This window comes from Sciurus carolinensis, chromosome 1, assembly GCF_902686445.1.
Source record: "Sciurus carolinensis chromosome 1, mSciCar1.2, whole genome shotgun sequence".
NCBI lineage: Eukaryota > Metazoa > Chordata > Mammalia > Rodentia > Sciuridae > Sciurus > Sciurus carolinensis.
The window spans coordinates 120447796-120472048 of NC_062213.1; the positions used below are offsets into that span (position 1 = coordinate 120447796).

At 35.3% G+C, this 24253-nt stretch overlaps 1 protein-coding gene across 1 annotated transcript in view; it reads right to left on the reverse strand.

Annotated features, from left to right (window-relative positions):
- The window catches only part of Mfsd14a (major facilitator superfamily domain containing 14A), a 36297-nt gene extending 14187 nt beyond the window's left edge, over positions 1-22110 (reverse strand). Inside the window, exons 1-5 of the mRNA XM_047548206.1 lie at positions 21881-22110; positions 9534-9629; positions 4563-4625; positions 3680-3807; positions 1231-1345 (exon numbers count right to left, since the gene is read on the reverse strand). Of these exons, the coding sequence (XP_047404162.1) occupies positions 1231-1345; positions 3680-3807; positions 4563-4625; positions 9534-9629; positions 21881-21964 (486 nt within the window). The 5' untranslated portion in view covers positions 21965-22110. The remainder of the gene's footprint in view (positions 1-1230; positions 1346-3679; positions 3808-4562; positions 4626-9533; positions 9630-21880) is intronic.
- Between the last annotated feature and the right edge of the window lie 2143 nt (positions 22111-24253).

Consider the following 24253-nt stretch of genomic DNA (forward strand, 5'->3'; position numbering starts at 1 on the left):
TTGTTTGAGTCCAGGAGTTCAAGGGTCAGCCTGGGCAATATAGCAAGACCCCATCGCAAAAAACAAAAAAAAACAAAAAACAACAACAACAACAACAACAACGGGGGGAAATCCTACCAACTAAGTCTACAACTGAAAACTAGTTCTTTTGTGAGCTTCTCCCTATAGGTATTTTCTCCCAAATATCTCTTAATTCCATGATTCATTATTTTGGGAACCTTTGAATCAGAGATCGCAAATTCTTATAAAACTTAAGATTCAGTCTGATACAATAGTTGGTCCTTATTTATCACATATTTGTTGAAACTCATCACTATCCTACTTCTGCCTACCTAAATAATGATCTGTATTATTGTGCTTATGATAGCCATTCTATTCCTAGATTTGATAGGCAACAGACTTAACTGCCATTGTGCAAAAAGTTGTTTTTTTTTTTTTTTTTTTTTTTTTTTTTTTACTTGTTTCCTTTATTTTTATCTTTTTGTGGTGCTGGGGAACAAACCCAGGGACTTTTGCATTCCAGGCAAGCACTCTACCACTGAATCACATCCCCAGTCCCTGAGTAATTTTTTTAACTCATGACATGTTAAATATTTCCTTATTTTTAGAATTGTTAAAAAGAACTCCACAAAAAATTTTATTCAGCCATAAAGAAGAATAAATTATGTCATTTGCAGGAAAATGAATGGAATTTGAGAGCATTATGCTATGAAATAAGTTTTCTCTCATATGTGAAAGCTAAAGAAAATAAGTGTGTATATGTGTGGGTTGGAGGGGGAGGGTCCTCATGAAAATCAAAGGAAAACCAGTAGAGTAGAAAGGGACCAAGAGGAGGGAGAAGGAGGAGGGAAAGGAGAAATACTGGGGAAAGACATTGACCAAATTATATTGTCAGAGGATGTACATGTACAAATATGGAAAAACAAATCCATTATGTATAATTATAATGCAACAATAAAAAATTGGTAAAAAGAATAATTCCACAAGGCAGAAACACCATAATTGCAATTATGATGAGACCTATAAATATCTCCTGAATGTTAAATATCAAAACTTACATGGTTTTGTACTGAAAACAATTTAAACATGTAGTCTAATCGGTAACTTTTTTGAAATGTATTTTTGCAGAAAATAAAATCTTTTAATGCAAAGATTTACAGTCCTTATAATAAGGGATATTTTAACAAGGTATTTTTCAGCAGATGCCAAGTATAAGATAAACACACATACCAATCCATAAGCCATACTTCTTTCATGTTCCTGGGTTATATCTGCCACGTATGCAAATACCACAGAGAATGTCACTGCAAAAACCCCAGAAACAGAGATAACAGCAAAGTACCACCTAAGGATGAGAGATAATCAACAAGAAATGGTTGGAACAATTACTATCACTTGAACTTTCCTTCATTTTTACTAGCTAATTTTAGTCAATATCTTTCTAGGGCAGTTCAGGAATTAATATTTCTATAAATCCTAAGTCATAGATATTTGAAAACAAAGGGCTAGAAATGGCTCTTTAATAGCAACATGGTTACTATGAAGGAAAACAGAACTTAAAAGGAGATAACAACTGGGTGCACACCTGTATCCCAGTGGCTAGGGAAGCTGAGACAGGAGGATCGAGAGTTCAAAGCTAGCCTCAGCAGCAATGGTGAGGTGCTAAGTAACTTAGTGAGACCCTGTCTCTAAATAAAATACAAAATAGGGCTGGGGATGTAGCTCGGTGGCCAAGTGCCCCTGAGTTCAATCCCCAGTACCAAAAAAAAAAAAAAAAAAAAAAAAACCACATTCAGGTAAGTCTTTTACCTAGTTGTTAAATTATGGCTTTGTCCATTGCGTCTACTAAAAATAGCAACAACCTAAAGTTCATTCATTACTATCATTATTATTATTACTATACTTCATTCATTACCATTTTCTACCATAGTACTATGCAAAAAACCAAGATTCACTAAAACAAAAAGTTCCTCCACATTTACTTTGAGCCATTTAGAGAAACTAGATATTTTTCATAAGTTATTATAGCTTTTCAAATGTTAAGAAAACAAATCAGTCTTCACATAGGAAACCTGAACACTGCTGTTAACAGTTAACTATAAAGCATGAATGAAAGAAATAGGCATGGTGGCCCAGCTACTCAGGAGGCTGTGGCAGGACAGCAAATTCAATTCAGTCTGGGCAATTTAGTGAGACCCATTCTCAAAAAAAAAAAGCACTAAGGATGCAGTTCAGTGGTACAACACTTGCCTAGCCCTCCTAGTAATGGAAACAAACAAACAAACCCAAACAAAAAGTATCTTGAAAAGCAAACTATATTTTACTATGGATGACTCCAAAATATCTAGGCAGAAATAGGAAACCTCTATTGTAATGATGTAGTTTTTAAAAATCCTGTGTAATCATAATGAACTTTCAAGATATCATTCCACCAGTATATTATAGCTACTAAATTTTTCTAACACACTGCTTTTCAAAGCAAACTCATTGCTTATTCCCCAGATTACTGCAGTAAGATTGAATTTGCATAATGAGCATTCATCAAGGTTTTGGTTTTTAGAGTTCTATCTAACCTGTGAGAGAAGATCCTGCTGTTTAGCCCCTAGGCCTTTCTAGACACACAATGAAATATACCCCATTCATTAATTAACTAATTAAATAACCAATATTAAAACTCAGTGTAGTAAGAACATCAGAGAATAAATTTACAACTACTACTACTACTCTTTTACTTTGGGACATTCATTTTCTTTTTTGTGAGTTTTCCCTCATTCCTTTTAATTAAAAAAAAATTCTAATTTTAATGAGAGTTGCTGATCCAACATTTTATAACAGCATTATATACCTAAAACCTGACCAAAGAGACGTAAGCAGAGGTTGGATGGAAATACTCTAAAAAGTTTCCTTAAAAGACAGTGATGTACTTTTCTTAGCTGCAACTTCCCTTGTGCTGCCTGAAGTGTGATACGATAACTGGTTCTTGAGTAGCTATTTTGTATAGTGAGGTGATAGCTGAGGATGGCAGAGCAGCAAGATAGAAAAAGGATGGTTTACTGGGACTACAATAGCAGCTCGCCAGTCTTTTTTTATATTGAGAGAGAAATAATCTTCCTTCATGTTAAGCAACTATCATTTTGGACTTTCCTGAAATACAGTAAAACCTATTCCTAATGAATATCAATAATGATAAAATTGTACATATTTAAAAAAAATTCTTTTAATAGTTGTAGATGATGCACAGCATGTCTTTATTATATTTGTTTATTTTTATGTGGTGCTAAGGATCGAACCCAGTGTCTCCCACCATGTTAAGCAAGCACTCTGCCACTGAGCTATAGCCCCAGCCGCTGTACATATGTTTTTAATATTCTATTTAAGAAAATAAAGTGTTAACAACTCTATCCAGTTCCTAAAATACTGTTTTGAAGTTTGATTGTGAAATCCAAAAGCAAGTTTGCCAATAGTGTAGATACTTCCAACAGTAGCATCTATTTCTAAAACCTTTATTTATAAACTCTTACTTAGTTATTATATTTTGAGGAGTTTTCTTATCTGAGTCAAAGAATAAGTGGAAGAAACAAAATTAAAACCTACTTAGAGAAGTTGGCAAGAAAAAAAACATTAAGAAAGCAATAACAGAAAATGATATTTAGTTGCATTAATCTAAATGTGCACATACCATGGGCTGATCTTCATTAAAGGAATTGGGGCACATGTGAAAAATACTGTTAGCAGCAAGAAGGATTTTCGGCCCCAAACATCAGAAAGAGCACCAATAAGTGGGGCACTGAGGAATGACAACAAACCCTAAAAAAATTTAAAAGAAAATTTATGCTATGTATTTGTTAAAAATCATTTCACTTAACCATAGAAGAATTTTAAACAACTTTGTTTCCTTAAATTAAAAAAATAATTATTCTGTATATCCATGAGCCCAAAATAAATTTTACTACCACAAAAGGATTTTAAACAACTTTGTTACTCAATGAACAAATCACTAAACTTTAGATAAAAAGTAAATTATTTCTTATCTATATATAATTTAAAAATTCCCTCAGATATGCTAGAATCATCTGCAGGGCTGTAACTGGGTATTAAATATAAATGCTCTAATGAATTCTCAACACAATAACTTACATTAGCAATTCTGGAAAAAATATCATATGCTAATTACCTGCTTTTATATTAATAGGTTAACAATCTGTTTATAAAATCTGTTGGTCAAACTGAATCAAGAGTAAAAGAATTGTATAATAAGGAATGCTTTATCATACCAATATAATTTTGTATTTGTGGGGTTTCTGGCATAGTTTTTTCTCTCTCCAATCTATATGATTATTTTAGTTTATAAATGCACAGTTGGCTATATTTTTAAATATGAGTCAAATCATATTTAAAATTCAGTTGGCCTAAAGCATTAAATAATCCTCCAAATTATACTCTAATTATAAAAATTGAGTTGTTGACTCAATTAACAATGAACTGGCAGAATTAAATGTACATAATATGTATGTACGTGCATGCATATAGATATTTATATGTAGATGTATGATTGATCTTACCTTTACTCCTTGAATTAGGCCATTCATCAGAAATGTATGTTTAGGGAAGGTTTCATGTAACACCTGAAGAATAAAAACCAAAATAAAAATCACTTTTACTCTCCATAAAATCTCTACCTTTACATTTTCAAATATCCCTTCATAATACAATCTAATTTCATATAAATTTTCAGATTTATATTACCCTATGCATGCATATGAGTAAATACTAATAATACCAAATATTTATATGGCATTTACCATATTATAGAACATTAAATTGAGAGCTCTCTATATATTACCTCATTTGATTCCTCACAACAACCCTATCAAAAATAGATATACGGAAGTTTAATGTCCTGTCCAAGATTACAATCAATAAGTGGGAAAGCTGAAACTGAACCCCGGAGGTAGACTTGAAAAATCTGTACTATAGTGATTCCCACATAAAACTTACTTGTAGTCCCTTTCAGATGGGTATATACTGTCCAGAATAGAAAACTGGGAAAATAGGGAATTTTTAATTGCCACAAGTTAAGAAAGATCAAAGCAAGAAAAAAATCTCAAACTATGAAAATGAATAACAAGATATTCTACACTTTCCAAGATCTATTCTAAAACCACATTAGTGAGTGATGGGTGAACCACTGGGAATTCATTGGCTGAAAGGGCAATTGGAGGGAAAGGCAACTGGAAAAAAAAAATTTAAAAAATGGCAGTACTGATTTTATTGCCTATATGTTGGAGCTTTATATACTAAATAATCTAATCAACATTATGAATTAGATTATATTACCACTTTACTGATATGATATCTGAGTTCTTGCTTGACTTAAAAGATAATGCTTCTACTATTAAATGTTTTCTCAGTAAAAAAAAAAGAGAACGGGAACGTGAGGATTAAGAAGAAAAGTGGGCTAATGTTTTCCTTTTAGGAAGAAACACTATGCTGAGTGCACCTTTTTACATCCTGCAAGAACCTTTATGAGGATTAGAATTGCTCCATTTTCTTCAGTTACTCTTCTTCTGCCAATAGCAAGTAACTTAACAAAAATTTACTTGTTGTTGGTAAAAACAAAATAAAGGCTGGCCCCTAAACCTTCCAAATTGCTCCTGTACACACAATTTTCTGCTCTAAAGCAATTTCTCCTTTAAGGCCACATAATTTTGAACAAAATTGCAACAGAAAAAACAACAACAAGGAATAATTGAAATGTAAGATTTTCATCTGTCATGATCCTTTAGCACTGGTCTTTAGAGTTGAATAGGAAAAAAATACATACTTTCAAGAAATTTTATTGACTTAAAAATTTTTAAGATCTTTAAAGATTTTGAAAGTAGTTCTTAAAATACTAAATGCCTAGGGATTATCTCTGTAGCAAAGGATGAGAAATCAATTAGGTAGAAGAGATGGTGATGGATGTGTCTAACAACATGGACTGTGTATCTTAGCAGTTTGAATTACCAAATGTTGACCTAGTATTTCTAACTATTGGTCTGTCAAAGGATTAAAGCTGTTTCTAGCATTACATATTCTTAAACCTACTGTCACCATTCTCTTTATCAAGTTAGTGTTATTTAATCATTGATCACTTAACATCCACTATAAACTAATAATATATTCACAACCTCTCAAAAGTGTTAAACTTCAGCCCTCAAAAATATCTGTCAGTACAGAATTCTTCTTTGTAGTTAACTTAAATTCCCTTGATGGTAGAGGTTTCATTTCTTCCCCTTCTGACTGTATTCTGTAAAAACTTAAATCTCAAAGATGTAATCTCAACCACATGAAGTGGAAAAGAAAAAAATTCATGTCACATTTTTAAAAAATAAGAAATTAAGGTTATAATAAATCTAAAAACCAAAAGTTATTATTATTAAAATGTCTAAAATTGGTTATCAGTTGAATTAAAGAATATCACTGAAAGCAAAATGCTGAAACAAACTATAATGTAATTTTTGAAAGTTCTGTATGGGAAGAGAAAGATATGGACTTAAAATAAAAATAAATTCAACAATATCTTCACTTTCCCTTTTTAAATGAAAGTTAAGAATTGTGACTCTTTAGCTAGTATCCTTTATAATCACTTTCAAAGCACATAAAACAGAAATGAAACATTTAAAAGTTAACAAACTACTGGTTGGGTACCGTGGTACACGCCTATAATCCTAGCAATTCAGGTGAGCTGAGGCAGGAAGATTACAAAATTGAGACCAGCCTTATCAACTCAGGAAGACCTGTCTCAAAATAAAAATAAGCCCTGGGGGTGTAGCAGTGGTAGAATGCCCCTGGTTTAAATTCCCAGTACCACAATAAACAAATATATAAATGAATGTTATCAGAAAAGTACCATCACCACCTGGTGCCTTCTTCTACCCTAAAACCCACTTCTCTCCACACTCCAACATGGGGGCTAGGAGGAAGGAGTACAAAATAATGAATACCAAAAACCCGAAATTTGTAAGCAAAAAAAAGAATAAAAATAAGCAAAACCTTCTTAAAAGCTCACTCAGAATTAATATATTATTCTTAAATGATGATATATCAATCACTTCTAAAAAACAAAAATGCCTAGGTCATGAGATTCTAGTTTTAATAAAACAGGTTTAATCTCTCCTAGAATCTGTCATTCACCTCTAGGTATAAATCACTGAATTAGTAGAAAATACAGTCTTGAGGGGCTGGAGGTATATCTCAGTTGGAGATTGCTTCCCTAGCAAGCTATGCAAAGCCCTTGGGTTCAATAGCCCATCATGCCAATCCAAAAAAAAGAGAAAGAAATAAAAGAAAAAAATCTTAAAGATACTAGCCATTTTTAGTTAACAAAAATAATTAAAAATATACTAAGCACAAATTAGTTTCCCTATGTAAACAAATAAATATCTTTATACCTAAATAACTTGTTCTTAAAGAAGATAGTCTCCTTTGTTCAACTAGAAAAAAACAACTATACCAGTTATAAAAAAAGCTGACTTACTTAAAAAAAAAATACAAATAAGTGGAAAAAAAAGTGAAATTGAAGTAGTTATATACACTTTAAATTGTGATGAAAAATTATGGAAATATCACAAAAAGCTTTTGTGACAGTTTGCTAACAGCTTAATCAAATTTTAATTTCCCTTAACTTAGCTAGTAGTTGAACTGCCCAATAACCTCAATTACCTAAAACATAGGTATGAATCACTTACTACCCACATTTCCCAAAAGACAGCACCAGAATCAAGCAAGCCTATGTTCATATACCAACACTACAGTTTACTATCACAATAGCAATGAAGTTTCTTTTCTAAGTCAAGGTGGGTTGTGAGGATTAAAATGATAATGTTGTTAAGTGTTTAGGTCTGTGCCTGTGCCCAATGTAATATAAACAGATATGAACTGTTTACTATTACAAAGTTCAAGTACTTAAAAATGACAAGAGTGGTAATTCATCAGATATTCTTATGTTAAACTGAGAGCACATTACAACCAAGCACACTAGAACATGAAGAAAGATAATATGAAATCATGACACTACAAAGTTATTACAGTGCCTCAGTAGCCTTAAAAGGTAATTGCAATATAATGAAGTATGGATGTGTTTATCTTATCTATCATTGTATTTGGGTTATGAAGGCAGGAAATATGTAAATTAATTTTTGAAAGATTCCCATTGGAAACAAGTAAACTAAAAAAATTGACAGTTTAAAAGACCACATTACAATTATTTTGAAAATCTTTATAGAACTGATGATATCCATTGTTGGTAAATGAATTATAATTCTTAAAAAGGAAGGATCACAATCAAATTATATTCAAATTGATATCCTTACAATTATTATTTCTATTACTCATGGAACTACTCTAACTTGCACTGCATAGTTTATTGCAAAAAGAAAAACAAACTGCATTTATTTGAAGATTTTCTTCTTTTCTGAATCTTGTTTTGGCAATATTCCTGAACACATGTTATATATTCAATATTAAAAGAAACTATTATTTGAGCATCCCATGGCTCAGGAGGCTGACACAGGAAGATCAGGAGTTCAAAGCCATTCTTAGCAACTTAGCAAGGCCCTACATAACTAAATAAAATACAAAAAAAGGGCTGGGGATGTGGCTCAGTGGTTACGCACCCCAGGATAAACTCCCCAGTATGCACCCCTGTGAGAAAAAAAGTAATTATTATTTTATGTACGAATGGTAATGAGTATGTAGTCATAAATATGCCAAGAAATATGGACTGCAAATATTCCTACCATAGTTCAATCTACTTAATCAATCTTTCTATAAACAGCCTTTTTATAAAAAAAGTTGTTTTTTTTTTGTTTAATAATGATCAAGTTCACATACATACAAGCAAGTATATTGCTCTGGAATTCTATTCTTTTAGGATTTGGTAAGTTGTACATTTAAATTAATTATTCCTTTCAAGGTATTACAGATTTCTAACATAGATAACGCCTTCCCTTATCTACACTAATAGGAAACAACTAGTTCTCACCCAAGTTCTTTGGTCTGATAAGGTCTTTCTAAACCTAGAGAAGTATAGTTAAAAATCAGGCTTAGTCTTTCTAGATCCTTATCCAAAATGAAAAAGAAAAAAAAAAAAAAAAGGGACAAAGCCAAACTAAACCATGTAATTTGGAAAATGCAACTATATGAATGAATCTCAAAATAATCATACCAACTAATTCAGGTCATAGGCATTATCTTTCCTAAACTCAGAATAAGAAACCCTTCACCTCATCCAAACAGAGTGGTGACTGAGCCTCTGCTTGAATATGTCCAATGACATATCCAAATTCACAAATCTTCACCACCGGCCCCCCAGAAGTAAAGAAGAGAAAAAGGTTGAAAAACACAACTAAAGGAGTAAAACACAGGTGAGTACTGAGGAATTGACAATATTGGTTTGAGTTAACCATGGAAAGGAAATATGCCATCTTTTCCTCCAAAACTGCAGAAAAAGAGATTTTAGAATCAGTGGTAAATAAACTAAAATTACTTACCACCAAGGTGGGTGCCGTCAATAGTCCCCAAGCAAAAAACTCCAAAAAGATGACGATAACCGCATGATAAACACTGGGAGAACCTATTCCTTGAGGCTATAAAGACAATTTTTAAAAGTTAAAAGTGTATACTAAAATTACTAACAACAATGACAAGAATCAGTAAATATTTACAAGAACATACAGTTATGCATTGCTTAGCAATAGGGATATATGTGGACTCTTCAGTGAACTTAAAATCTTAGATCAAGATTTGCATGCAAACATTGTAATGTCATACTTACAGCTTTAAAATATTCATTACCATTATGTGGGAATATTAACAGTGTTTGGGTTTCTCCTACAATTTTTTTTTTTTTGGTTCTGTTCTGTTTTTTGGTGGTACCGAGAGTCAAACCCAGGGTTGTGCATTTGAGGCAAGCACTTTACCATTGAGCTAAATCCCCAGCCCACATTTAGATTTCTCTACATGTTGAAATGATGCTGCATCACTTTTAATATTGCCGTAAGGCATCGTTATCATTTAAAATAATAGATGAGTCTCCAAACCTACATAATTAACTACCTGAAAACACCTTGGTAGAACCTGCAATTGAGGCACTTGGAGTTAAGGGGGGTTGGATTGAAGAACCATGGTTGGGCATGAATTTGTACAAGATCTTTCATTCATTCAGCAAACATTACAGAACACCTGCCTCCTACCAGAGGTTCTAGGACTACAAAAACAAGTAAGACACAAACCCTGATCTTAAAGATCATAGCCTACACAGGAAGAAATTTCATCATAATCATCTGCTTATGTGTAAATACAATAAAAGAGACATGCACTGGTTAGGAAACAAGGAGAAGTATGACCAAAAAAAAAAAAAAAAAAAAGGGTGTGTGTGTGTGTGTGTGTGTGTGTGTGTGTGTAAATAACAATGGAAAAAAACCATAATGAAGTAGACAGGACAATGACAGTTTAAAGCTCCTGGAGAATAAACCTTTAGTCCTGGAGTAAAGAGAAAGTAGAAGAGGTAGCCTCAAACTTGGTTAAAGAGTTTCTCATCTTTACACATATAGGAGGCCACGGAAGAGTTTCAAGCAAGAGAATTAATTAGACCTGCATTTTTCAATACAACAATCTGGTGATTTCTTAAAGGACGAAATCAAAGAACTAACTGCGTGCAAAAGAAGGCTATCTGAATTAGCTCAAACAAGAAATGATAAGGATGTAAGATAGTAAAGCAGTATAAGTATTCAAAATTTGAAATCAGCAGAACTTTATTAATAGTGAGACGGAGAATTAATAACTTCCAAGTTTTTAGGGTGGTTATCTAGTAGAAGCAGCTGGTGATGTCCCAGAACTTTCTCCCCCACAGGGCTCAAATTTACCTTAGGTTCTGTTTAAGAGATTGCCCCCTTTACTTGAAACATTTCTATTGTTCTGAGCCCCAAACTGAAACAATTAGTAAACAGTAAATGTGATATCTGAAATCAACAAAGTGGAAGAGATTATCTGGAGAGTATAAATTGTGAAATGAACAGTGGGCTAAGACAGAACCCAAAGGAGCACCAACATTTAAGTAGAATAGCAGAGGAAAAGGAACCCATGAAGAAGATTTTTTTAAAAAGGAACAATGAAAGAAAGATCTGGAGAACCAAGACAATACAGTGTCACAGATGACTAAAGAGCAGGAAGGAGTGAAAACCAGTACCAAATAGAACAAGTATAGTGACGTACAGTAAAAAATGTCCGTAGGATTTGATAAGCTCCAAACTTGTTCTGTTCCCCACCACATATACTCAGAACCTAGTAGGAAGCCTGGTAAAATTCTCAGGGTCTTTAACATGCAATATGCCAATTTATATTATAAATTTTCACAAAGACAGTAAGGACTGTTTCCGAAACCCGACCAAGGAATCCTTCTTTCACAGTAACAGATAATAATACCTCATAGACACCTAAATTCCTTGGAAAAGACTTTGGGAAATGCTGATAAAAAAAATTAGGGATGAAGGTGTAGCTCAGTGGTAGTGCTTATGCTTGTTATGTGTGAAGTCCAGGGTTCAATCCCAAGCACCACACACACAAAATATGTAAAACTTTATACAAATAATTGCACAGAGCAAAAAGGATAGCAGAAAAAAATGTATTAGAGCCAGGTGCAGTGGTGTGAACTGGTAATCCCAATTACCCCAGAGGCTGAGGCAGGAGGATGGCAAGTTTGAGGTCAGTCTGGGCAACTTAGTGAGACAAAGGAGGGGAGGAAGGAAATAATGTGTTAAAAGTGGCTCTCACACGAAGACCACTTAATCAGTTGCAGGGAACATCAGAGAAGGCTTTCGGGAGGTAGGTATGATCTGAGACCTCAAAAGTCCAGTAGGAAAGAATCAGTATTGTCAAGTGTACACTGATAAAAGGGGAAATGATGGCCAAGAGTATCTGAGATAAAAGCAATGGAATATGCAAAGGCCAGAAGAAAGGAAACCATAACTTATTTTAGAAATGACATAAGAAGGAAAATGGTAAAAGTCAAGGTTAAGAGGTGAACAAAAGCAAAGCTGGAAATGTGATTCAAAAAAGACCTTGTAACTCACATTAAGGCATTGGCTTGAATGCTGAAGGAAAACTCTGCAATATTTTAAGCCAAAAAGTAACATCACATTACAGAACACTAACTTCCGATACAATATGGCAAACAGGTTGAAAGGGAGTCAGGATGACCAGAAGCCAGGTTATTACAGAAACCCAGGTAAGAATTAACAGTAACCTGGGGCTGGGGTGCTAGCTCAGTGGTAGAGTGCTTGCCTAGCAATTGTGAGGCACTGAGTTCAATCCGCAGTACCACACAAAAATAAATAAAATAAAGGTACTGTGTCCATCTACAAAATAAATAAATAAATAAAATAAAAATAAAGAAGCAACAGTAACTTGAATAAGACCATGGTAGTAGGAATGAAGCAAACCGAACTGACACAAAAATCACTTAGAAGATAGAATCAATAGAACTCAGAGGTTAACTAGATGTGCAGACGGTAAGGGAAGATAAAAGATGAAGAGATTTCAGTTTCTGGCTTAGTCAGCTGGACAACAGAAAGCATGAAAGATTAATTCCATTTTAGGCCTACTGGTTTGAGGAAAACACATACAACATTAGAAGAATTTAAAAAGTGAACAAAGGCCAGGAGCAATGGAGCACTTGTTTAGCACATAAGGCACCCTGGGTTTGAGTCCCAGCACCATAAAAGAAAAAGTGAACAAACTGAGGAAGATTATCCAAGAAATTAAAAAAGATGCCTATCTTAACTAGTGAAACATTCATTCATTAAAAAAACTAAACAGAAACACTAAAATGTGGTAAAAGATATAAAGGAAAACACTAAATATTTAAAAAAATATAGAGACATTTTATGCCATGTAAATCATCAAACATTCAGACAAAGCTCTACCACAAAGGTGTTCAAAGCATCAGCAGCACTTACAGTAGAAACATTGGAAAGTTAAATGTTCAACCTTTGTTATATAGCCTAGTCTCAAAGCATAGACTGCAAATCAGACAAAATAATATGCAGCTCAAAATTGTTCATGGATAATTTTTAATGACACGTAAAAATGCTTATGACAATATTAAACTTTAAAAAATTAAAGTAGGATGTAAAATTGTTTAGGGTAATTTTGTCTACAAAAGACAAAACTCAATAGTGTTATACTGGTAATTAATGATTTACATGATACAGTATTGTTTTCTAAGTTGTTCAGAATTTTCTAAATCTTTTCTAGTAAGCATGCTTGTATTTTAAGAGGTAAATGTTTTGCTTATATAAGAAACAAACTATGTAAAAGTAAAATGGAAAAAATTAGGAAGCAGCACATAGCATCTGTCCCTCCTGAACCATTCTCTCCATATTTCCCAAATGCTAAGAAAAAGTGTATTACTTTTCATTTTACAAAATGTGTGGAAAAGGGGGCACAGCTGGTAGAGTGCTTGTCCACTGGAGTTAGAAGCTCAGCAGGGGGTAAGAAGGGGTATGTAGGGGGAAGGAGGGACATTTGTTTGTTCTAAAGTACTGGTTATTTTGAGAGCTGTATTACAGATTAAGCATCCCTAATCAGCAAATCCAAAACTCAAAATATGAAACTTTTTTAACAGATTTTAGGGATGCTCAACCAGTGAAGTCTATGCAAACATCCCAAAATCCAACGTACTCCAAAATCTGAACATTTTTGGTCCTAAGCATTTCAGATAAGAGCTACTCAACCTGTATAACCATATTCATTTTTTAAAATTTAAATAAATTCAAAAGCAACATAATATTGTAATAAAATGAATATGAAAAATATTTTACTAATTTGGAATTAAGAAAGCTTCCAGGTAGGATGTTTGGTAGTTTTAATGGAATACCTATCCATAAGCAAAATTTTAGGACAATTTGAGAAAGAAAATAAGTATCATGGATTGGGTAGAAATACCAGATAGGTGATAGATAAGAAGTAGGGAAAATAAAGTATTTGACCAGCTAATACTTTGCAGTGTTAAGACTAGAGAGTTCAAATCACAGAGATCATATCAACAGATGACATTTGAAGATGTTCAAGAGACCTGCAAGAGACAAAGTGAAAAATATGGAAGGATACTAATATGAAAATAAAATAATACATACTTCAACCCCAAATGCCAGATATGCCACTAGAAAGCATAATTATTATTATACCAAAAGTTCACTCAACTGAGTAACCTCTCTTATGGAGGCATGACAGATGGTTCCACCAGAAGTAAAAACAATCTCCTTGAACCCTCAACTCCATCACTCCCTCTAATCCCAAAGTTCCCAAATCACACTGTTAGGAACAGACCACGGTTTCATCTTGTAGGCTTTTGGATGGGTTTGATTGATTGATTATTTTAAATCTATTTATTCTTTTACCCTGTTACACTGGGCAACTTCTACAGTTATATTTAGCTATGTAAGATACTTATTGTATTTGGCCTAAACTAACCTTTTTTCAAGCTCATGATCCCTAAGGCAGGTCCTGTGCTTTATTATTCTAGGATTTGAATCATCTTGGTAAATGCACAGCAAAGATATATGTAAATGAACTACACACTCTCCAATTTGCAATGGTTTGACTTAGAATCTTTCAACTTTATAGTAGTATGACAATGATATGCTTTCAGTAGAAATAGTACTTCAAATTTTGAATTTTGATCTTTTCCAGGGCTAGTGAGATACACTAAATATTCTCTTGTAGGCTGGGCAGCAGATGTGGGCCAGAGGTCCCAGTCAGCCACACAATCACAAGGGTAGGCAGTCAATACTCTATAGTACATTGTGCAGATACACCATGATATACAAGAGGTCAGGTATATTAAAATGCATTTTCTAGTTATAATTTGGATTTATGATGGCTTTTATCAGAACATAACCATAACCCTATTCTAAGTAAAGGACATTTGTACTCCCTAAGTCTCTTCTACCTATCACTATAGTATATTCATTAATCTTGTGACATTCCCTATTCATACCCTCCTCTATACCTCGATGTCCTACTGTACACACTATAGTATCATCTATCACACAGATTTATTATACAACCTCGATTAAAATAAAATAATAAAGAATATTCCTTGCTGGGTGTGGCAGCACATGCCTGTAAAACCAGCTACTCAGGAAGCTGGAGTCAGAAAGATCACGTTTGAGGCCAACCTGGGGAACTCTGTAAGACCCTGACTCAAAAGCATAAAATAAAAGGGCTAGTGACTCAGTGGTATAGCACTCCTGGGTTCAAAGAATATTCCCTAAAACTTACAATGTTTAATTTTTATATTACCAGTTAAATCATTAATTTAAAAATTTTTTCTTAATTCAGGGGTTTGAGGTCTAGCTCAGTGATATAGTGTTTGCCTAACATGTATGAAGCCTGGGTTCAATCCCCAGTACTGGAAAAAACAAACTGGGACTAACTGGCATCATATGCCTCTGAATATAGTACCCTAGGAAGGTTACGTCACTTATGCAGTTTTCTTAACAATCAATTATATTTAGCTCTCTTCTTCTAATTAAGAGGTACTAACAGGGCAAATTCTGTTTGAGCAACTTTTTGTAAGACAAACTGCTTAGAATTATACATAGAAAAAGAGGGTATCAGGAATGATATATACGCACACACACACACACAAAGCTGAGGAGCTCCTCCAAATTCAACAAACCTAACAACTATATACAATGTAGTTGATTGTGATTGATTATGTCTGGGATTTAAAAAATGAACAGCTATGAAGATATTATCAGGACAAATGGGGAAATCTGAATGTGGAGTAAACAATGTTATAGTTTGGAACTTAAAGGTCCACATACTAAAGGCTTTGTACCCCGCTCATTGGGAACTGGCAGAACACTTAAGAGGTAAGGCTTAGTAGAAGGAAGTTAGAACATTGTCAGCATGACCTTGAAAAGGATATTGGGAGCCCAGTGCCTTCCTTCTGCACTCTTCTGCACCTAGCCATGAGGTGTATGATGTCCTACTGTATACAACAAAGTATCATCCTCCACCATGACGTACTATGTTGCTACAGATTCAAAGCCATGGGGTCAATTGATTATGCACTGATACCTCTAAAACTGTAAGTCAAAATAAGTCTTTCCGTTTTTAAGGTGATTTATCTTGGGTATTTATTATAGTAACAGAGTTGACTAACAAGAGTTCCAAGTCAGGCTGGGCAACATACCAAGACCTTGTCTCTTAAAACAAAACTTAAAATGATTTACATTTATAATCTAACTTAGACTTTCCAATAACTTTTGAATAACCTTCATTTTATAATCCAACAGAGCAAAATATGGTATGGAATGGAGTCAATTAGAGCAACTCCAGAGACCAAGTCTTAACTACTTGTATCCCCTGTCATAGAATATTACTTTCCTAGGAACAGGAATCAAGTCTCATTCAATTTAGTATCCTACTGCAAACTGCAATGTTTTGTATATAATGGGTGTTTAATGCCAATGGGCTGATTCTGTAGCTCTAATCATGATAGTCAAAAAGCTGTTAGGTGACTTAAGTCACTTACTTCACCTCCCTGAGCAGGAAGGGGTAGCCTACAGATAGTCCCCAACTTACAATTCTTCCATTTTATAATAGTACAAAAGCAACAGGCATTCAGTAGAAACATTCTAGTGCTAGTGATATGCAGTGTGGTACTCTTTTGTGATACTGGGCAGTGGCAGCAAGCCACAGTTCCTAGCCAGTCACACGATCACAAGGGGCAAACAACCAATACTCTATGGTGTATAGTGCTGCTAAGCTACATTTGGTAGGCATAATAAATGAATGTTCAACTTACAAAATTTTCAATTTACAATGGCTTTATTGGGGTACAACCCCATTGTTGAGAAGCATCTGTATTAATCATATCTAAATCCACATCTCTCAAATTCTGAACCTATAATTGCCCAAATCAATATTTATGAATCCATTAGTTATTATGGAGGAAATAACTAATAACTTATGTTGACTTTAATAACTTATGTTTCTACCTGTGAATCAGAGAGTTATACAGATTGTTGACCAGAAAACAGAACTTATTCCACCAGGAATTGGGTACTATAATGCACTGTAATCCTAATTATTAAACAGCATGCCATCTTATAAGGAAACAGTGAAAATAAACCAAATGATTCCAGAGGATCATTCTGGAAAACTAGCTTAGACTCTTCAAGGTCAAGGGGCTGTGAATATAGCTCAATGATAGAGCTCTTGCCTAGCATGTGTGAGGCCCTGGGTTCAATCCCCACTATGGTAAAACAAATCAAAATCAAAATAAATTAATAAAAAACATGTCAAGGCTGGAGATACAGCTCAGTGGTAGATTACCTGCTTAGCAACTGTGAGGCCTTAGGTTTGATCCCTGGAATTAAAAAGCAAACAAAAAACAAACCAAGAAGAAGAAAAAGAATGCCAAGATCATAAAAAGCAATGACAAAAAACTTCTCTAGACTAAAGGAAACTGAAGAAACATGCAGCTTAAACATAATAATTAAATTCTGTATCCAAAAACAGTATATTTTTAGGACAACTGGGAAAATGTGACTATAGAGTATTTATTATAGAATAATATTGTATTAATGCTAATTTTGAAAATTGTAGTGACTGTATTAAGGTTATGAGAAAAATATCCTTATTTTCAGATGTTACATTCCTAAATGTTTTAGGAATAAAATGCCATGTTGCCTTAAACTGACTCTCAAATGGTTCAGGAAGAACAAAAATGTAAACACAAACACACACACACACACACACACACACACACACACACACACGAAGGGGGGGGGCAAAATGTTAACAACTGGTGAATGTTAACAACCATTTAAATAGAATTTACAATGTATTAAGTATTACTATTAGTAATTTGAAGATGACTTAAAGTATACAGAACTATATTGGTTATTTGCAAATAGTATGCCATTTTAATATAAGGGATCTAAGCACCCACATTTTTTGTTAGGGGAGGGTACTCCGGAAACCTCTGAGGATACTGAGGGATGACTGTATATACATATTTAAGACTACTGAACAGCTCTTTGGGTCTACAAAGACCCTATACTCTTAGAAGCTCCCCTGAAACTACTTCAGTCATCCTAGGTAAAGAGTGCAAAGCACCTGAAATTGGGTCTAGCTTTCTGAAATTCTTACTGACTCATTTATTCTCATTAAAATCAGGGGGGAGCTCTGGTGCTCTGCTTCTCTGGGCATATTTCATATTGCAAATGACATATTAATTATACTTTTTTAAAGTATTTCCAACAAAGTAATCAATATGACTAGTTTTTATAGAATCTTTAAAGTTATTTTATTGTTTCACGTGTAAACAAACTGCACATTTTCTACTTTGTCACAGATATAATCCCCTAACTGTATTCACAAAATAATAAAGATCATATAAAAAATAAGCAAACTTAAAAATCAGAAGGATCCTTCAATTTTCGATAATACATCATGTAAATAATTGTTTAACTCACAGCCTCTAACACGAATGAATCTAGCAATACATGACAATGATTTAACAACAAAACTAAGTATTCTAAAATGTCAAAATGTGTGTTTAATTCAGTTATCTTAAATTAAATAGTCCAAAATAATAAGAAACATCCACATACATTAAAACTTATAACTACAAACTGTATTTCTAAACATGGATGCTTCAAAAGCAAATTCACCAGTATCAGGGTTACTTTCATAAGTGAAATGGTATATAGTAGATGATTAAACACTTATTTAGTTTAAACTATGCCACTAAGTCTATAGCTATTTATGCTATTTTCAATCGGAACTGCTCTTAAAATTTTTGTTTTACAAAACAGCTTCAGGGAAAACAGACTAAGATTAAGAACTGGAAGAGATTCACACAACTTATTGTAATTGACCTTAATTGTGCACTACTCAAATGACAGCATATTATCCTCACCTTAGAGTGGACTGAAATACAATTTCAAGGAGAAGAAAATTTAGTAATAAGGCTGGAGATTTAGTTCAGTGGTAGATTACTTGTCTAGCACATGCAAGGCCCTGGGTTGTATTCCCAGATCAAAAAAAAGAAAAAAACAGGAAAAATGAAAGAAAGAAAAAGAAAAAAGATATTAGTAACTTATTATTAACCTGGTTCATTTAGAAAGGCTCACTTTCTCCAAACTATAAATCTGCTCTAATTTTTTGATAAAGCATTAACAATAGTTTTGTTTTATAAATATTAAAATTGGTTGTATAGGCTTACAAAGATGTGCCAACAGAAAGACAAAGGAAATACTTTTATTAACATTATTAAACCCTAGGTAGAAAACCAAAGATCAGATCAGAACTATTGACCAGGAATGTGAAATAGTATTCAGAGCCTTGCATATATTAACCATATAGCCTCAGACACTTGTCTCTGAATGAATCTACCCATTGGTGGATACAGTATAGCTCCGTGGTAGAGCAATTGTTTAGCATATGTGAAGCCCTGGGTTAAATCCCCAGTCCTTGGGGGTGGGGGGGTTCCAATCAAACAGAGGGGCAGAAAAGCAAATGCCATCTTAAAATCTTATCTATGGTTGTTTATACTTTTTTCATTCGCAGCTAGAAAAGATTAAAATACAAATACTATCCTGCAAAAAACTTCATGACATTTATTGAAATATCTTCTGATTATGCATAGGAATAAACGAAAGCATAACAAAATTCATCTAAGAGTGTCCTACTACAAAAATAAAAGTATTTACTTTAAAATTACACAGTGGGTCCTGTGGAATTCAAAGATGCAAAGTCCCTATTCTAAAGGAGTATCCAGTGCTCTTAGAATGGAAAGTGAAACACTAAATCCTAGAAGATGAGAAAGGATAATACCCTAATGCCCAAAACCCTCAAGGAAAGTTAATTTACTATGTGTGTCTTCTTGGAAACATATTTGGTGGTACAAAACTCATATTTTGTGTCCTAAAACAAGCTATGAATTCACTATGATAAACAATAGGAAAGGTTTTTAAAAATCTCTTCCAAAACTTACAGGATTTGGGAAGAATCTGCTATAGAGCAAATAAAACAAAATTCCAAAAAAAAAAAAAAAGAAAGCAAAACTAAACTTTATAGGGAAAAGGAAGGTTTTTTTTTTTTTTTTTTTTTTTTTGTCCCGGGAATTGAACTCAGGCACACTTGGCCACTGAGCCACCTCTCTAGACCTATTTTGTATTTTATTTAAGATAGGGTCTCACTGAGTTGCTTAGCGCCTCGATTTTGCTGAGGCTGGCTTTGAACTCGCCATCCTCCTGCCTCAGCCTCCAGAGCTGCTGGGATTACACGTGCCCGGCAAGATGTGTTTCTTGATCAGTTCCATTATTATCTTTTGCAAGATAAATATTACTAATTTTAAATATCATTTGGTTATTTTAAAGACTTTTACTAATAATTTTAAAATTTGGTCTCTTTCTATGGCTGACAAAAGCGACAGAATTTTTTTTCCCCCAAAATAGTTCTTACCGATTTGGTTAAAAGATCTACAATTATTCTTAACTGATTTTATCAAAGTAATATTTTTAATTAAAAATACAAGTACAGTAAAAAGGATCTGAGAAATTTCAAACTTGCTTTTCTCCAAAAATGTCAAGCTACAACATCTAATAAATTTGACATTTAAGAAAAACATTCTGAAACCGTATGTCTTAAGGTTTTAAATTTTGGCATATTTAGAACAGGTCATGTTCTGAAATGTCTAAAGAAATTTGTCATTTACTTAAATTGAATTCAGCAAATCCTCATGGTGGCCTACTTACATATTTAGGACTTTACCAGCAGTTAAGCAAGCCTCCATTAAAATACAAACAGGAAGAGAATTAAGGGAACCATCTGCACACTTCTCGGTAAACAAACACATTTCGCCTTTCCATTCTATTTCAGAACGTTATACCAAAGGATGCAATAAAGATCAGAGAGTGTAGCAAAAGGGAAATCTCAGCACAAAAAAGTATAGGTGAGTTCTCTCTTCAATTAAAAAATCTGCGTCCCCTGCTGGTAAATTACGGCACACTGCATAAAGTTTATTGTGGTTAACAAATGTTTCTAAAAAGCAAAAATTTTTTTCTTGCTCTCAATCTGTCATACTTTTAAAGTGACTTCTAATCCCTAGGCCATGATCAATTCTACGTAGTACTTTTTATTTAATGGCACCAAGTGATGACTTATCTGAAAACTAGCCGAATGAAATGTAGGCCCCAGGTGTCTACTGTCAGGCTTCCGACTCCGGGAGGAAAAGAGGAGAAAGCCCACCCCCTGACAGGGCTCACCCTGCCGCAAGCAGCTTAAGGCTGAAGCTCCGACCCACAGCGATCAGGAAGGAGAAAGCGAACGCACGACAGGCCCAAGCGCGGTTGCCGCGCCAGATGCCACCCCGTTAGCAGCATATGGGAGGGCAGGGACTGGTCCCGGCCCCTGGGTAGGCGCTGCTGCAGCTGGGGCCTGGCGGCGAAGGCGAGGCGGCGGCGGCGAGGGCGCGGTGGCCGGCCCAGACCGCGAGAGAGCCGGCACGTTCTTCCGGGCAGCAGAGGCACACGTGGGGCTCGGGGCCGCAGGGCCTCAAAAGGCTACCAGAGCTGGGGCGGCAGGTGCGGGGGAGGCGAGGGTCTTCTCCCAGCATAGGCCCCAGAGGCCGCAGGCCGGAGCCGGGGAGGACAACTCCCGCGACAGCCACATCGGGGTCCGGGGTGGAGACCCTGGCGCCCTGGACAGGGGAAGGGAGGCCAGAGGCGTTCGGGGCGATTGGAAAAGGAAGCGAAGGGGCAGAACGAGATCAGATCGGGGCCCCAGGGACGCTCGCCGGCGCGGAACCCCGGCTCACCGTGCCTCCGTCCTTAATGATGATCTTTTTGGCCAGCATGATACTGCGGTTTGCGGCCCGTTTCTTCTTCTTTCCCTGGGTCATTTTACCATCCTCGATTCCTGGCGTTGCTGCAGCCACTCCCGGGGCGGCCGGCCCCAGCGGCGAGTGCCGTCCCGCCACTACTGCCGGGCCGAGCCGCTCGGGGCGCCCGCCGCCATCTTGAGGGCCCGGCCTGCCTCCGGCGGCGCGTCACATCGTGCGATCGGCCGACGAGCACGCCCCGCCCCGCCCCGCCCACGTGACGCCGGCCTGTAGGCTCCCGCGCTGCGTTCCTGCGCTAGGAGAGCGGCCCGGAGGGAAGCCGCAGGGCTGCTGGCTGTCAGGAGTTCTGTGCTGCCTCTCACCATTCCCTTAATTCTCTTAGCAGTTCTGGGCAGTAGGGATCATTATTGGACCCTCTTCACGGAGGAATAAATTTTAAGTTTCAAAAGGCTGTTACGTTCATAGCTGATAAGTGGTTGCACTGGAATTGTAACCAGACTTCCCAGACTATTAGCCTGATCTCCAGCCCAGCTGTTCTAACCAAGACGGAACTGAAGAACATAGTGGGGAAAAAAAAAAAAAAAATCATTTTCTTCAAATGCTGGGTAACCGAAGAGGTAAAGTAAGATGGATTTTTTGTAAATAGTCTTTTGTTTTGGTGCTCAGGGGTCCCCACTAAAAGGCAGCTGGATCATGCTTGTTTACAGTAGCTCCCTTGTCCCAGGACCTTTTCTTTTTTCCCTGCCATTAAACTTTACACGACCTATGTCAGACTTTGTAAGCCACTACCTTTTTATTATATCATTTAAAAATCAATTTGCAGGAGATAAAATGGATTGCTAAAAATAGTCGTTGACAAAAATGGAATGTAAACTCTGAAGCATTTCCACAGTGTTAACATTTTGATTGTGATAACTATTATAGTAGTAGTAGTAGCAGTAGTAGTAGTGTAAGAGAATATCCTTTCCTTAAATATATCCTTTATTTTTAAGAAGTGAAAGGATATAATGCATGGTCCTACCCTCAAATGATTAGGAGGTGGAGGGAAGAGTGACGATAAAATGGCAAAATGTTAGAAACAGGGTCAACCTGGGTATGGTGGGCCTAAGATGTGTTCACACATTCTGTATATATCCTTGGAAGAGGTAGAGTCTAATTCCCTTTTCCTTGCCAGTTGGTTGGACTTGGTGATATCCAGATTAAAGCAGAAGTGACAGCACTGACTTCAAAGGCTAGGTCATAAAAGGCACTGCGACTTCTTGCTAGCTCTGTTTTTGGATCACTCTGAACCCCAAAGTCTGGGAGATGCTGTGTCATGAGGATATCCAGAGTTGTCTAAAACTGAGACCTGCCAAAAGCCATCTTGGAAGTGGATTCTCTAGCCTGGTTATGCTTTTTAGCTGAAGGCAACTACTACCAATATCTTGGCCACAACTTCAAGAAAGATTCAAAACTATAACCACCCAGCTTATCCACTCTGGGATTTTACTCTTAAAAACTGTGTAAGATAAATTGTCTTAACTCACTAGGCTTTGGGGGTAATTTGTTTTGTGGCTATAAATAACTAAAATACAAGATAAAGGGGAAAATACAGGGTAAAAACAATGTGAGTTCTTCATATTGTTCTTGCAACTTTTCTCGAAGTTTCCAATTATTTCAAGATAAAATGTTAAGAAATAAAGTTGACTGAATTTTCTGAACCTCCTATTTCCATACTTACTAGAAGTGAAAAACAAACCAATTTCCATGGAAGGAAGAAGAAAGGCATTTTAAGCCCGATAACATAGTTCCTGATTAATAAACTCATCATACTTATTTTTTAAAATCTCATATAGATGAATAAACCTATAATGCTTATTTATTAAAAAATTCTCATACAGAAACTTTTCAGATGAAGTCCAATTTGGAGCTCTTTAGAGAAAGCAATAGGAGATAAATTTTATAATTAAATCCGCAGGAACTTGTTTTAGATGTAGAGGGCTGGTAAGATAATTTTTGTGTGGTTACTCTGACTTTTCATAGCCCCTTAAAATCATACTTCATCCTGCAGCACCAATTTTAGCCTTAAGAAATGGTTATTGGTCAGTCATTTAAAAATTCTGAATACCTATATGTGGTTGTTACTGTATTTTAGGCACATCTGCATGGAGCTGACATTCTAGTGGAAGAGCACAGTTAACAAAAGAAAACTAAAGATTGAGGTAAGTGCAGTTGCTAATAGTAATAAGAGAGACATACACTGCAATGGTAAACAAGAAAGATCTGTCCTGTTCTAACAGATCTATTCTGTATATACTTAAGGCTTTGTATGTGGTTTGGGTTGTGAATATCCACAAATGAGCTTTATGT